The sequence below is a fragment of the Athene cunicularia genome (genome assembly GCF_003259725.1).
Source record: "Athene cunicularia isolate RWA chromosome 1 unlocalized genomic scaffold, athCun1 chr1_part1, whole genome shotgun sequence".
Lineage (NCBI taxonomy): Eukaryota > Metazoa > Chordata > Aves > Strigiformes > Strigidae > Athene > Athene cunicularia.
The window spans coordinates 55226831-55242259 of record NW_020799091.1 but is presented as its reverse complement, the minus strand read 5'-3'; the positions used below and the strand labels follow the sequence as shown (position 1 = coordinate 55242259).

Below are 15429 nucleotides of genomic sequence, written 5' to 3'. Positions count from 1 at the left end.
ACTTGGAGATGGGAGGAGATGCAAATGATCCACCAGTCGAACAGCTATTAGGGACCAAAAACCACTGCTACTCACCCCAAAAGTCACACACTGACAATCAGGCATAAAGCAGCATATTGCTAATAAACTACATGGATAATGAGGCATCATCCTGGTAGCCCTCTTCTCTTCTTAATAGCCGTTATGATATTCCACGTTTAATGTATAATTGTATGCATTAACTCTCAACAGGATCATTAGAACATATTTTTGATATTGTGCATAGATAAGTAGCAATAGCATTGTTGGAAGAAAAGAAGATACAGCATGCACTAAATAAAAAAAGACTTGAAAATGAAGGGACAAATATTCAAATTCAGCCTCTTTTTTTTTTTTTTTTTTTAAATCAACTGGATAAAACCCTTGAATTTTGAAAATAAATGAGAAATGTGCATCCACATCAGGTACTCTGGTATTTCTAATTAGCAAATCTGTAAGGTAAAAGCCATTCATGCATGCAATAATATACTTTCAGCATCTCGATTTAGCAGCCATGTTGAGGCACTTAGAGAAATTTCCTCCTAATGCTTTACATTTATTCTAGAAGAAGAAGAAGGAAAAAAACTCTTTCAAAAGATCTATGGTGCACAGGACCCTCTTTTTAAAATTTCACTATTACGAATGGAACAACATAAAATCTTGGAATAAATAGATGCAGTTTAGCCACAAGAATGTAGTATGTAGAGGAAGAATTGAATCTTTTTCTAGACAAGGAAGAAAAACAGATACAGATCTCTCATCATGAAAACAATAAATTTACAAAGAATCTTCATACAGAATAATAAATATCAAGGCTTTCCACATATCCATTATGTATCCTATAAAAATGAATGCTGATTTTTTTTCTAGACACTACTGTGGTTAAAGAGAAAACCAATTTAAATTGTATTCACTTGGCATCAATGTATTTTAACAGACAATATCATAAACCTGCCTACCTTCACAGACAATATATCTCCAGGCTTTTACAGCAAATCTGGAAAATGTCACACTAATATTTAAGCTTTTCCTGCTCTCTTTCCTCTTCCCCATAAGTTTACTTGGCCCCTCTTCACCTTTTTGTGAATGTGAAGGCTGATTTTATTGCCTCCAGCCAGATAATCTCCACGACATGTGCCCAGCTGCTGCCGTGGACCTCATTTCTCAAGGCTTTCCCTTTGCCACACGCACTCAGCAAGATGGCTGCTACCTGTCTGGGTTCAGTACTCTCAACATCTGCAGAGAAATAAGCTAACCCCTTCATCACTTCATTTATAAATCACCTCTGATTGCTGGCTAGTAGAAGAGAACAAGTGATGCTCCAAAGCTACATTTCCTAAGTCTTTTTTAATCACCTCAGGAAATTCTTCCCTTAATCAAAACACGGCACGTAGAAGTTTGAAGGGCAATGTGCTTTCCTCCATTTCATTCACTAGAAAGCTATGCACTACAGTTGCAAAAGACAGTATGAAGTAAACCAGCTCTCATGCCACAGAGAAACCAAACCAGGGTTTTTTTCCTGATTTTTCATTCATGTTTGCACAAGTTTTGGTAGCTCGGTTGTATAGGGTACATTTGTTAATGCAAAGGATATATATAGATCACTCTTCAACCCATCTTCATAGCTTAGCGCTTTGACGAAAGTCTTTTTGGACAGCAATCTATTCTACTGCCATTTAGTAACACTAATCAATGCCTATTGAGAAAAAAATACATTCTCCTCACTGGCAGAAACCAGGAAAAACTCAGAGAAGGAGGGGTAGTTGTTAGATGTGGTCTCATTTACCAAAGCAGTAGGCCTTCCTTGGCTAATTCCCAGGTAGTCAAATTGCACAAACTCTCTGATCCTCTCATCAGTTAGTCAAGACGAAGGAACATCACCACCTTGCAACCTGACTATTATAATCTTCAGTAACAGCTACTTCTGCTGCCTCTTCCCTTGGCCACTGGTGAGCTCTCTGCTCCCGCAGCAGCCGCCGCTCCTCTCTCCTCTTTAACCGGTTCTTCTGATGTTCCTCTTGCTTGGAGTACTGGAAGCGCTGTAGGAACAGGTCCCTCGCGTATTCATACAGCTGCACATCCAAGAAATTCAGCTCCTCTATCCGTTGCCGCACATCCTCACCAATGTCCACATTGGAGGCCCGTGTAACATTGAATTGGGTGAATGGGGAAATGAATTTCAGGTTGAATGTCCTCTCAAAGAGATACTGCGTTTTCCTCTGAAATTCTGTGAGTCCGAAGAAGGCCATATTTTTCAGATTGTTCTTGGCGCTTTGGAGAAGAATCATATTTCTTTCACTCTCATTCATAAAAGTCAAGTTGTAGCATCCCACCAGGCTGAGGTCTGCCAGCATGCGCACCTGACGGTTGTTGGCCAAGTTGTAGCTGCAGTCCATGAATTCCTGCAAGCTGACTCCAGACCAGTCGTCTCCTTCGTAACAGGTAGGCAGTTCATCTGGTGTTGGGCTTCTTCCATCGCACATATGAAGGGAAGTTTTCCATGTTGCACCCCTCTGGACATGCTTCCATTCACTCAAGTACCGTGACACTGGATCCCTCAGCATTGTGATGTAATAGAAGTTCCTGAAACATATCATTAAACACAGTTTTAAGATTTGGTGGATTTCAATTTTTATTCTCCAATAAAATGATTACCAGTCACCGCCACCACCCCCTTCACTTTTTCCAGTGTAATGTAGGCACTTTAAATGAGTACTTCAGAGACAGTAAAAAGTTTAAAGCTTCATAAATGATGTGAATAAAATACAATGTAAATTGGGAGAAAGAGAGAGATGAAAGGAAATAAGCAGCTATCAGAGAAATGGGATGACTTTGACCTATCAGCTGTTCAGCGGTAGTTACTTCATGTAGAAGCCAATTAACTGGAGTGTACTCCCCTCTACTTTGAAAAGCTGTCCTCAGTCATATCAGAAACAGTGAGAAAGGAGATTTATATAATCTTGCCACTTCTCTTCCAAACTGAGACATGCATGTCTCACAAGATGTACAAGATGATAATCCATATAGCGCTCGGTCAGAATATAAGAGAAGCACAAGCAATTTCATGGGGATGCTGCAAGTGCTAAAAATAACACCACGTGGAAGACTGGCATGAGCCACCTACTCAAGAAGAACACTATTATTAAACGGGTTGGTGTGAAGATAATGAGAGACCCAAAATCAATTCATATGACTTAATTTTAGACAAGTGCTTGACAAATTAGTTATAATCGTGTAGTACAAAAGCATTTGTTGATATAAAGATTATCATTATTCAACCTCATCCATCACAAATACAAAAAAGACACCAAGAAATATTGATTTGAAATAGAGCAAATAACTGCAGAACTCATATTGTCAGTTCATCTTCTAGCTATTGAATTCAGTTTGCACATCTATTTATGGAAATCTGAAATGAACTGCAATGGAGTATGCTTCAAGCAGGCTTTCACAGATTGAGGTTTTTTACTGAGAAATGTTTTATTCAATAACAACTCACCTGAATTACAGGGTGATAACATAAAGATAAAGCAAAACCAAAATACTTATGGTTTCTGTCAGCTAGAATAACCAGCAGAAGATTCATTACTAAAAATAACACACAGTCTGGTACAAAAATAGGCTTGTGAGTTTGCATGACTCATCTGACTGCAAACAATACATTAATAAATCATGAGTCCTAAGATTTCTTAAGAAAAGTCTGATCTCAGTAATCTTTCTTGAGCCTAGAGAAGGGGCAAGCTTGAGGAAGACAAGTTACCTTGTGAACAAACTAACACTTTATGAGGGCCATCTCATACAAGGGCTAACTCCAGTTAAATGAAAAATCGCAAAATTGTTAACAATCTCCAAGACAATAACCCTTCTTTTTCAGATATTGCCCATTTTCTGCTACTACAGATTTTTCATAACTTCTCCATATACCTCAGGTTTGTCATAAAAATAGGTATTCCCCCACATATTCCTAAAAATGCAGATATATTCCCCAGTGCAGATAAAGCAAGAGGAAACAAGGCTGAATGCTTTCTCCTTATTCATTCTGAGTTCTCCACCTACAGGATCTATAATGTATTTGCTGGAATAAAGTTATGAGGCCAAACTACAAACTACTACTATGTTCTGCTGCAGGGTCATTTCTTGAACTACTATCTAACGGAAACAGCTGTTTCAAGAATTATTTCACAGCAGAAGGCTTACAGGTGGAAGGATATAAACTAGGGAGTGCCATGGATTTCATTATCACTTGCATTGGAAGCCATGATTTGTGTTAGCATCAGATGATACTCTGAAGGGTGATATTCCCAAAATAATTTGGAGCTTGGGGTCTCTGGCTGCTGCTCACACATGGCCAAACTGCACTTCAGCTGTTTTGATCCACTTCAGTTGCTTACACAGCCCACAACAACAGTGAACCCAAGGATCACACAACCTTTCACAGACAGGTATTTCTAAAATCCCTCTTCTATTCCTGCAGAGCAGGAAATACCCAAAATCCTCCTGTGTGCTCTGCAGTACAGTTCCACTCTGAAAAGCACTGTCTTTAAGCACTTCAAGCACAGCTTTCCCTTCTCAGATTGGATGTTCATCTCATCTTGGCTCTACTTCTCATGTATGAGAGCACATTAAAAACTGCTTTCCAAATAAGAGGACAAAAAGTGGACACGTTTCACTAGTGTTGTGCACATAAAGCAGCCCAACTTTCAAACACCCATCAGCTCAGCGCAAGACACTGTTGTTGCAACATCCAGCAGGGACTGAAAGGGTTGTGACTGAAGCTCTGAGGGAGCATAAATGAAAAAGAAAGGACAAAGATTCAGAGGCATTTGCCAGCATCTACAGTGACAGAGACATGGCATTGGCTTAGTCCTTGTATTGCTGCCCCTCCCTTTGGATAATTTTGGATGTTGATATGTGGTAACAGATGGGTTTAAAAGTTACTCTTGACAATTATTTATACCTCTAATAATAGTTCTGTCTTTCCTCACCCATCTCCAGCAGTCCCAGTCAGGCATGACTCAGAGCAACAGCAATTAACAAAAATACCTCCTTTGCATCAATCATTTCCATTTCATCCCTGGATATGTAAATGTGTTTGATGTGCAATAAACAGGAGTACAAAGCAAATGCAGGGAAATGAGAACAGCACGTCTTTGGATAACATCCGCAGTTTCCCTTATGCAGACTGGGTGAGAAACTTTTGCCGGGCTGTTGCTGCTCCTCTTTGTGACTACCTGACTTCTGCATCTGTTTATACTATCCTGATTAATTTGCTTCTGGTTTGTGCATCTTTCAGAGTGTTGCCTTCTTGTGTTATCAACTGAATGGCTTCTTCATCTAACAGACAACCTTTAACAGCAGCTTAACACATATTTAGTTTCCCAGACACTAATAACTAAGAGTGAAGCCATCTCTGCTGTATTCACAGTTAACAACTTTCTGTTTAACCTTCTGTTAGTGACTCTCCATCACCCCTTTAACCAATCTGAGGCTGCAAGACCTTAAATTTCTTCCACCTGATCCTGGGCACTGTCCAGATAACACGTTACAACGCTAGGACCAGTGGATGCTGCCTAGCAGTCATGGTGCAAATTTTTCTTTCAGGGAAAAGGAAGTCATGTCTCTAGAATAATGACACAAGTAAAAATACATAGGTCGTGCACACTCATTTCAGTTGGAAAATTATAAAAATTATCTTAGGAAATTGTTTTCAAATGTTGACATTTATGGATTAAATATAGCAGCATTTCAGAGCTCTCAGTGCCTAATACAGTGTTCAATCACACTAGGAATGGCTGAGTCGTCACCTCATAAAGACAAGAAGCAGTTCATAAAAATATGAAACTGGGGATGGCCTTCAGTCTCTCCTTTCTCCACTGGTCAGTAAAAAAGCATCAAGTCAGCTATATACTTGAACATGCCTGAGTCACTCTGAATACAGGCATGCACTTGTTCTCATTGGTGTAAGTAACGCCCATGTGTCACCCATGCTTGTGCTTATGCAGCTATGTTAAACTTCACAGCTACCCACTGTAAGAAATGCTCAGCAAATAATTAAGTAATAACTTCTGTTACCCTGTTTGACAAAGCAAACTCATCACAGACTTACTGGCTTCATTTCAACGGACTTCCATCACTGATTATTCAAAGTGCTGTCACAGACAGCCTCAGTGCCTAAAGGCTAGCCAAGCAGAATACACTGGCATATCACTGAGAAGATGTTTTACATCTTTACAAAATAATCAAACCCCATACAAATTATATCTATATCTAAATCCATATCATCTATATCGATGTGTGTGAGTAAAAATTTACTTTGGAGTTTGGCCATAAGTTACAGTTGTCAATGAAAGAAAAATCACAGTAAATGCACAGTGTGTATTTGCTGATATATTTTGTGACTGTCTGTATAAACATGTAGACATGTATGAACAGTTTAGATTACACTTCAAACAACATCAGGCCACTAGTCACGATGTTAGCGCCTCCTGAAGGGAAACTTCATACAACTTCCCCAGATTAAACAATCTGCTTTTGAGCATAATGTACTGAAATTTAATGGGTTATAGAAGTCACCACTATGAGACAGTTGATTTTTGGACAGATGCTAAACACCATGATGGTCAGAGCAAGGACCTGATGATCCATACAAGGGCCCAAACAAACACCAGTGTGAAGCATGGGCTTCACACTACTGTTCACAGTAGAATTAAAAAGCACTTGGGAATTCAGAAGGCTCTAGTCTCACTTGCATGAAATCCAGTCTTTCTATTACCATTGGGCAAAGAAAACCTTTAATTAATAGAACAGCTAAAATGAGCTTCTAGTTATAGCCTAAGAACACGTGTTTCTTTCACATTATAAGGTATTTTAATATAAATACTCTAATCTTACATTAATCCTTCAATAGTATTGGTCTGGTTTAGAAATTAATTTCAGAGGAGCAGGCTGCTATTAGCAGAGGTGAACCCACAGCAGGGCTTTTTTGCCTCTTCTATCGCCATGGAACAGACGTCCCAGCTGAGTGAGATTTACTAAATACATGAAGGATCACCGCACATAGAGAACAAAACCATCCTGTAGGGCCTCCCAGGGAAGAAGGATGAATGGCATCTTCTCTGTTGCTCCTGCTCTCGTGTGGAGCAGCCAGCACAAGGACAGCTCATACAGCACTCCCAGAGGCTCAGAGAGGAGAAAAAAAAGAAGTTATTCCCTCTTCTTTCAAAGCACGAGGCAGGACCTTACATGCAGAGAGCAACGAGATTCATGAAAAGAGAACAGCACACAGCAGCTGATGCAGAAATGGAGGAATATTTGAGGTAGAGAAAAAAAGCCACTGGGGAATATTTCAGAAGATGCTAACAGAGAGAAGAAAGAAGAATTAAAATGACTGAAAAACCCAGGTGTATCATAAAGCTATCCACGTTCTAGTTCTTCCTGGTAGCAGGAAAAATAAAAGCCCTGGTCAATTTTATGACCCTAGTTGAGACAAGAAGTTTTAATCTTGGAAGTGAGTGTGCTCCCAAGGGAAGGTCTGAAATACCCTGCAAAAGCCAGACTGGCAGCACACTTCTGCTAACAACAGAGGTTGTGGCAAGACAAAGGGTTAAGAAGGATCTGCATGATGTGAACAAGAGCCTTATGTTTCCCAGTTTTATCCTGAAGCCCAAGTTCTCAGAGGCAGTAACAGAGTTAACCATCAATCACCAACCTCAGTATGGGTAATGATGAAGAGGGTAAACAGATGAAACAAAAATAAGGATAATACAATACATGAACAATTAGGGAATAACAGCATGCAACAAGGATGGTGGGGGGAGGCAGAAAGGAAGGAAACATTGTTGGGCTGATTGGAACTGGTCAAAGTCATCTTAACATAATGCAGATGTATCAGTTCCTGGCTAGCAGCATTATTGTGCAGCATGTCACTGCATCTATGCAGTGCTTAATTTACAGATAACCAGCCCAAGGTAACAACTGACTGTATATTTCTTATTCAGAAAACCAGTACTGTAATGAAAAAGCTATTTAACAGTGAACAAACTATAAACATGTCCATCTGGCTGCAGGAAGCATCATACACCTTATCCATCAAGCCAGACAAATAAACTCTAGCTAGCCCACAAACTTCTGCATCACCAAAGATGATGTAGCAACAGCACATAGGTTTCTTAAGCTTAGCATCTGTCACAGGATGCTAAACTATTGTGGTGGGAATAGTTTTCTAAGACATCCTTTACAAAAGTTTGTAACCTTAACACTATTCGCTGTCCTCTCAGGTTTTCATGGATTTCTTCCCAAAAGACTTCAGTAAAAGATCTTGCTCTTCCGACTGAGCAGACTTCGCACCACCCCTCCTGGCTAGAAAGACTGTTATGACAGATAGAGCCCAAAGTCACGGACTGAATTAACTCAGTGGACATTTGTGGACATTTTAAAGACATATTACAAGGGTGGTCCATAGAATAACGAAATTATATCTGTGTACTATACCAAAGGATGGGAAGGGGGGTTGTGGTTAATGAGGATGTATTGATAAGTGTGGGACCTGAGCATGATGTAAATGGTATGAAGTAAGGGGTAGACAATGTGCTAATTTTGGCTTGGGTAGAGTTAGTTTTCTTCATAGTAGCTATTATGGGGCTGTGTTTTGAATTTGTGCTGAAAACAGTGTTGCTAATAAAGGGATGTTTTAGTTATTGCTGAGCAGTGCTTACATAGAGTCAGGGCCCTTTCTGCTTCTCACCCCACTCCACCAGTGAGTAGGCTGGGGGTGCACAAGAAGTTGTGAGGGGACACAGCTGGGACAGCTGACTCTAAACTGATCAAAGGGATATTCCACACCATATGATGTCGTGCTCAGCATATGAACCTGGGAGAAGAAGAAGGAAGCGGGGCACATTCAGAGATACAGCGTTTGTCCTCCCAAGCAACCGGTATGTGTGATGGAGCCCTGGTTTCCTGAATCTTTTACTCAGTCTTTTATCAAAAGAATAGCAGTTACCATGAAGAAGCCAATGTTTATCCACTCATCACATCCATCACCCATTCAGCATGTAGGAAAAACATTTAATTGGCTGTTTTCTCAGGGGATCTGAGCACCCACCACTTCTGCTGTTTTTAACTGGGATGACTGTGCTTACATAAAACAGTGTCTGTAATGTCCTGTAGACATTTACTCCATATTATAGAGAACTTGCCATTGACTTCAGAAGAGTTAAATAAAAAAAACAACTTACATTGAGGTATAAAATTACAAAATTTTAGATATGTCTCATTTTTCCTCTGAGATTTTTGTCCCATGGCTCTGTATTCAAAAAGAAAAAAACTGGCCGCTGTTTCCTATCTTCAAATTGTCCACAAGTTTCTGTTGGTTAAATACCCTTCGCTATCCCAGTGACATATAGTGCAGCTTAATCTTTAGGACATACCTGCTCAGAGAAGGGACCGGATACTACTTCCAGCATAAGACAGCTAAATGCAGAGGTCTACAGATAAGATACACTCCTAAGCAGCCTCTGAAGCCAGTGGGGACCTGCTCAACACAGGCTGTGGTGTGTGTCCAGGGAGTGGATGCAGCTGGCCCTGGGTAGGTGCCAGCTCTAGCATGAGCAGTACCACTTAGAGGTTCCCAAGGCATTGCACCATGTACCTTGACCACAAAAGGCGCTTAGATACCTGCCAACCTGGAGATATCGACATTGTAGGCACCTATATACAGGTGTCTGCAACTGTAAGGTGAACCCTATGCCTGCAGTCAAAGATTCCCTGCCTGAATGGATGTATTCACAGAGTACAAACTTCAGACCAACCTCAAAAACTAACCAGTAACATAACATTTTGTAATGAATGAGAAGTACATACAGAGAACCTCCATTTCATGACTTTTTGTACCTGTATCTACCAGTTAGGATATCTAAACATGCTTTTAGAGCTGAAACACTTCCGATGTAAACAGAAGTTTTAAATAGGTTTTGCTTTATTTCACACAGACCTCCAAACCAGCAGTTAGAAAACCAGTCTACCATAATTTTGTTGTCCCTGTTGATATATCAGCATATCACTGAGGCGGGGGGAAGGCTTGGAGCCAGACAGCTGGGATTATCTTCCTGGTTCTGGGAAGTGAAGGTGGTTGCTCAGGAAGTTGTCTGTGATGACACAGTATGTTACAGTGAAGTGAAATGTGGTGTTTGGGCCCTGGGAAGCACTTAGGAAATGGGAAACCTCACATTTTGTTGCATGTTAGCAGAGATATTCCCTGTCACTAACTTCAGTTTTTTTTACATTAATCTGTTGCTTTAGGATTCAGTATAAAAGTCACGATTTTTCTGTTTAGAAATTGCAAGCCGTTTTAAAAATTTAAATATCCTCTGAAATATCAAAATAAATTATATCTTTTCTGAGCTATCAGAAAAGTCTCGGGAAAGCTTTACAGCACTATTTTATTTTTTGCATGGCTGTTGATCAGAAGATTAGTGTCCCACAGCTGATTAAAGAATGACAGAGAGCAAGAGTGTCTTTAGAAATCACTCACTCTCCGACATCAAACAACTTTTAACAGCAGCAATTTATGGTAATCCCGAAGGGTAGAAGAAAGAGAGTGAACCTGTGGCGACACAAATGCTGCATGTACAACATTAGGAATTCTTCCACATAGAGTCTAATTTTTCTTGAAATGAAGCTAGGTCAAATTCAATAATGGTGTAGAGGGATGCAAGGATATGAGAAGAGTGAGATACTAGGTAAGCTGTTTAAATGTAGCACTGTTTTAGATTTATATAATATAGAAAAAAGATGGCCTTCAAAATCCAGTGCTACATCTGTACCACAAACAATGGTAAAAAACACATTTGTGGAGACTCTAATTACTTTTTCTTTCTTAAATACTTGAGGAATGAAGACAACTGGCCTGGGACTATGCAAACTGACAACTTTCTTTTAAAACACTGTAGGCTTTTGGAGTTAAGACCTGTGATTTTTTACTTTTTAAAAAGTAATGAATAGCCATTAAAATAATATTCACATTTTCTACATATCACATTGTCACATGCCCTTCAAAATCATTAGTGAAAATGGATCTCAGGACCTACTGCTGCAAAGGCAAACTGGGACTGCTGAGACCTCTTGACATATGAGAATATAAATTTGTAAGGATGCAGATTTTAATGAAGTATTTCAAAGACATGTCTAAGATGTTAGGTAGGGATCAAACAGCAACCTTCCAGGACCTAAGAGAGGGTCAGTGAGAAGGTGAAGCCAGGCTCTTCACGGATGTGCAATGATGGGATAATGAGAGACAATGGGTCATAAATTGAAAAAGGGGAGGATACATGAAGAATAATTTTCATTATGAGAATAATTAAGCAATGGGAAGACTTTGCCCAAAGAAGCTGTGTGGCCTCCATCCTTAGAGGTTTTGAAGACCCAATTGGACAAAGCCCTGAGCAACCCCATCTGCGCTCAGTGGTGACCTTGCTCTGAGCAGGGAGTTAGACTAGAAACCTCCTGAGGTCCTTTCCTGCCCCAGGGGTTTTGCCGTTCTGTGTGACAGTGCACAGTCTTCTGTCACCAAATGTACAGTCCTGTCAGAAAACACATCAAACCAGAACCAAGTCGCCAACTAGATCATACCTGTTCTCTCTTGCTTTTTCCTGACTACCCCAGGCAGAGTACAGGGAATGTGGTTTGCCTTTTATGAGATTGGGGTTTTTTGTATATGATTTTAACTAGGGCTATAACACTCCAAAGTAGCACATCCTGAATTATTGAGCAACTTCATTAATATTTATTTCAATGATACTTTGTTCAATATAGAGTCTCTAGAAACTGGAGAGGACAGGGCAGAAACCACATGTCCCTAAAGGAATTAATTCTGTTCACAGTTATCAAGTCTGGATCTTGAACAGCTCCTAGATTAACGAAATTATGTAGCTACCTGTGGTTTTAATCCTGGTATTTTAGAAAATGCACACGAATAGCATATGAATATATGTGAGCTTTCTAAACTAATATATGTTTTTCCTGTGTGTTGCCTTTAGGATTTAAGCATAAATTTTCAAACACAGAGCATAAAGTTAGGCATCTAAATCTATATTTAAACATGTAGATAAACTCAGCCTCACTGTCAGTGAAGAAAAAACCACAGTAGCAGGAGCTAAGGATGCTCAGTTACCCAGAAAACATGGTCTGATGATTTACTTAGCAAAAGGAGGCTCCCAGAGCCTTGAGAGTTCCCTTCCCTGCCAGCTCAGATAATAGCACTCTATTATCCCCTTCATAAAACATCCTAGCCCCTTCTGAAATATCCTCTACATGCCACTGCTCCCATTGGAAAGAATTTGTGAAGGTTGCTTCTTATGGTTGGGAACATGAGTCTCACACCCCAAATAAACCTGTTCTTGGTCTATTTATATCCAGCTGTTCTTGGGTTAATACTGCAAATACCTCAAGAGAATTTATAAATGAGATTTATTTGTAAATGTATAAATTTATAAATAATCTCCATCAGAGAAGGAGAAATAGCATTTAAATTGGAGACCAGAGAGCAATCACACTGGCTTTCATTTTACAAAGCTGAACTAGTTGTTATTGTCTTTTCTGACAAGACAAGCCAGAAGTGACGATGCTGCAGTCCCCTAAACACCTTTGGGCATGCTTAGATCTCTTCACCCAGAGATTCACCCTGAATTTTTCCAATATTTCAGCTCTCCATGCTAGCTTTTGATAAGAGGCTCACAAGAGTAAGATGTGCTGGAAGCTCCTGAGATAGGTTCTGGGTTTTGATCATCAATCCTTCCTGGCATTTGACCTTGCATGACTTCACATTTCACTACACATGGCTAGAATTGGGCAAATTTTACATGAGGCATCAGAGGGTCCTGCCCTGTACAATAAATACTTGCTTATTTTCCCTGGCAATGTAAGCTCTGATACATCCTCGCAGTAATTTTTTATAGAGCTGAGTAACTCTGGAAACTCATACTCACTGTATTGTGGGCTACTATATAGAAGTCTTTCTTCTTCCCCCATTTCAGCTGATAAGCACTCAGTTAATAGAGGAAATCTGTTTCTGCTGGCCTCAAATGCATGATCATGCAATTTGTGCTACCAAACTTCATTCCACCTCTTCTACTGAAATCCTCAAGGTCATTAAGCAAATTCCATTAACATACTTCAGCTTTTTGTGCCAACATCATTAATGAAAACATGAAATAGGATCAGAGCTAAGACCAGCCCTGAGGAAATTCATTAATAACTTTCCTTTAAACCAGAAAGTTCCTCTTTCAGCACATCCCATTTTGTTACCAGCTTCTTGTCCACCAGAAAATTCTTATGCTCAGTTTCGTGTTGTCCACCTTTTATAATAACTTAGCAGATGCTGCTCTATCAAATACTTTACTGAAGGTAAATTTCCCTTCTATCAGAGACAGATGCTGGGTATTTACAAGTCTCAGCCCAAAGGCTGATAATGGCGGCCTCAGCTTTGTCGTGTGTGAGAACACAGACAATGGTTAAGATGGGGAAATGACAATTTATTTGAGAGTGAAGAAGTCTAGAATAGAAATGTACAGATTAGGCAATTTGATGGAAAAACAAATCTGCCACTTTCCATCAAGCAACATCAATACAAGTTGTAAATCATTTCTTGATGAGACACAAATCTAACAAAGTTCCCTCCAGAGATTTTTCTTCTTTGCCTAAATTATATCAAGCTCAGTTGTTCTAAGTGTTCTTTAAATTGCTGAAAGGAGTGAAGCAGCAAGAGTGACACTGAAAGAAATATAAAATGCAATAATAAGTCAAATAAAAATTTGGTTGTTCTATCAAGCACACACATAATAAAAACCTTGTACCTTGTAAGAAATGGGGTGTGAGCACACAGAGGAGAAAATACTGTTCAAAAGTAATAGATACACACAGTGTCTTATAGGATTCCTTAAAGATCCTCTATGCAAGACCATGCATACCTTTGTGCCAGAGAGATTAACAAATCCTTTGTGGTCAGGACTAGCAAAGGAGGACTGCATCATTCCCATTCTATCTCATTCCTACTGTGCACAGATCTTTGCTGGGTCACAAAAAGACCCGTGAAAATCTGGGGCACATGTGACACTTTTACTGAAAAGCTTCTCCTACCTCTGCCTTTTCTGTGCCACTGCACAGAAGGGAAAATGAAATAAGGATATATTTGCACTACTGTACTACCTGCCTCCTCCCAGAGCTGCCTCCAGTTTGGGCAGGAACCTAAATCTTCCTTTCTCAGAGAGATGTCATGAGTACAGGAGAGACAAGCTAAGCTGGTGACCCACAGCATCAGGTGGCAGCAGAAAACAAGGGCTGGCAAGAGAAGGGAAAGGTGATGACAGGCAAGGGACAGAAGAATAACAAACCTGGAGACAGTGCAGCACTAGGGACCTGCAGTTCAAGATTGTTTTGCCAACTTAGCCTCCAAGGGTTACAGAAACCAGGTTGGGAACAGACCCTCCTGATCAAGTATCATGCCCATAATCATGGGTAACAGTTTAACACAACAGGATTCATAAAATATCCCTTATGGACATAAGACAAGCCACCAAAGCTTCCTCACTATCAGGTTGCAGTCTCTGATCAGCTGCCAGCAAGGTTAGAGCAAGTGCCCATTTCAGGAGGAGTCTCCCTGGAACAGATTACTGCCTGGGTGACTGAGCACTCCTCCAGCTCTAATGGAAAGAGATGGGAATGCAGAACCCCAGCCTATTCAGTAACTTAAACAACATAAGGCCTTTTGTAATGGTTATAAAGGAAAAAAACCCTACACACTTCCAAGCAGAATTATACGAGAGATCTGTTATCACAAGAATCCTATCTGCCTACAAGAATACACCTGATTGATGGGTAAAATTCGGTTTCAAAGAGCTCCTGAAAAGACAAATAAGATGCACCCAAACCCTTAAACCTTCTGACATTTATATTTCTTCAGTCAGATTTTGTTAAGCCTGAAACAGAGCAAAAATATTTATTCAACTACAATGATCACTCTCATCCTCTTCCTTGTTTTTGAAGGAATTACTACTATCCTATTTTACTCTCTGGCTAGGTAAGACAAAACAGCACAGACATCACCAGTGTTCCTCTACAGCTGGCTTCACTGAAAACCAGTTTGTGCTGCAAGTGGCATGTATCAAGGCTCCCTCCCTAACTAAGCAGTCTCTGATTTCCAACTACTAGTTCAGTTGCAGACGCTCTCTTCCAAATCTGGGATGCTCAGATGAAAGTTCTGTGGGATTTTTCACTGCAATGCATTTTGAATCAGTACAGTAATTCTGCTCAATTAATAAAGTAATTAACAATAAAAAGGCCCAGTAATTGAAATCCCTTTGAAAGTACATCAATTTATTCTCTCTAAGCTTTGCCTCAAGTCTTTATTAATTCTGA

General features: G+C 39.9%; 1 protein-coding gene across 1 annotated transcript in view; it reads right to left on the bottom strand.

Moving 5' to 3' along the window:
• Positions 1-360: 360 nt before the first annotated feature.
• Positions 361-15429, bottom strand: part of HS6ST3 (heparan sulfate 6-O-sulfotransferase 3) — a 311063-nt gene continuing 295994 nt past the window's right edge. The window contains exon 2 of the mRNA XM_026854492.1: positions 361-2601. Within this exon, the coding sequence (XP_026710293.1) occupies positions 1896-2601 (706 nt within the window). The 3' untranslated portion in view covers positions 361-1895. The remainder of the gene's footprint in view (positions 2602-15429) is intronic.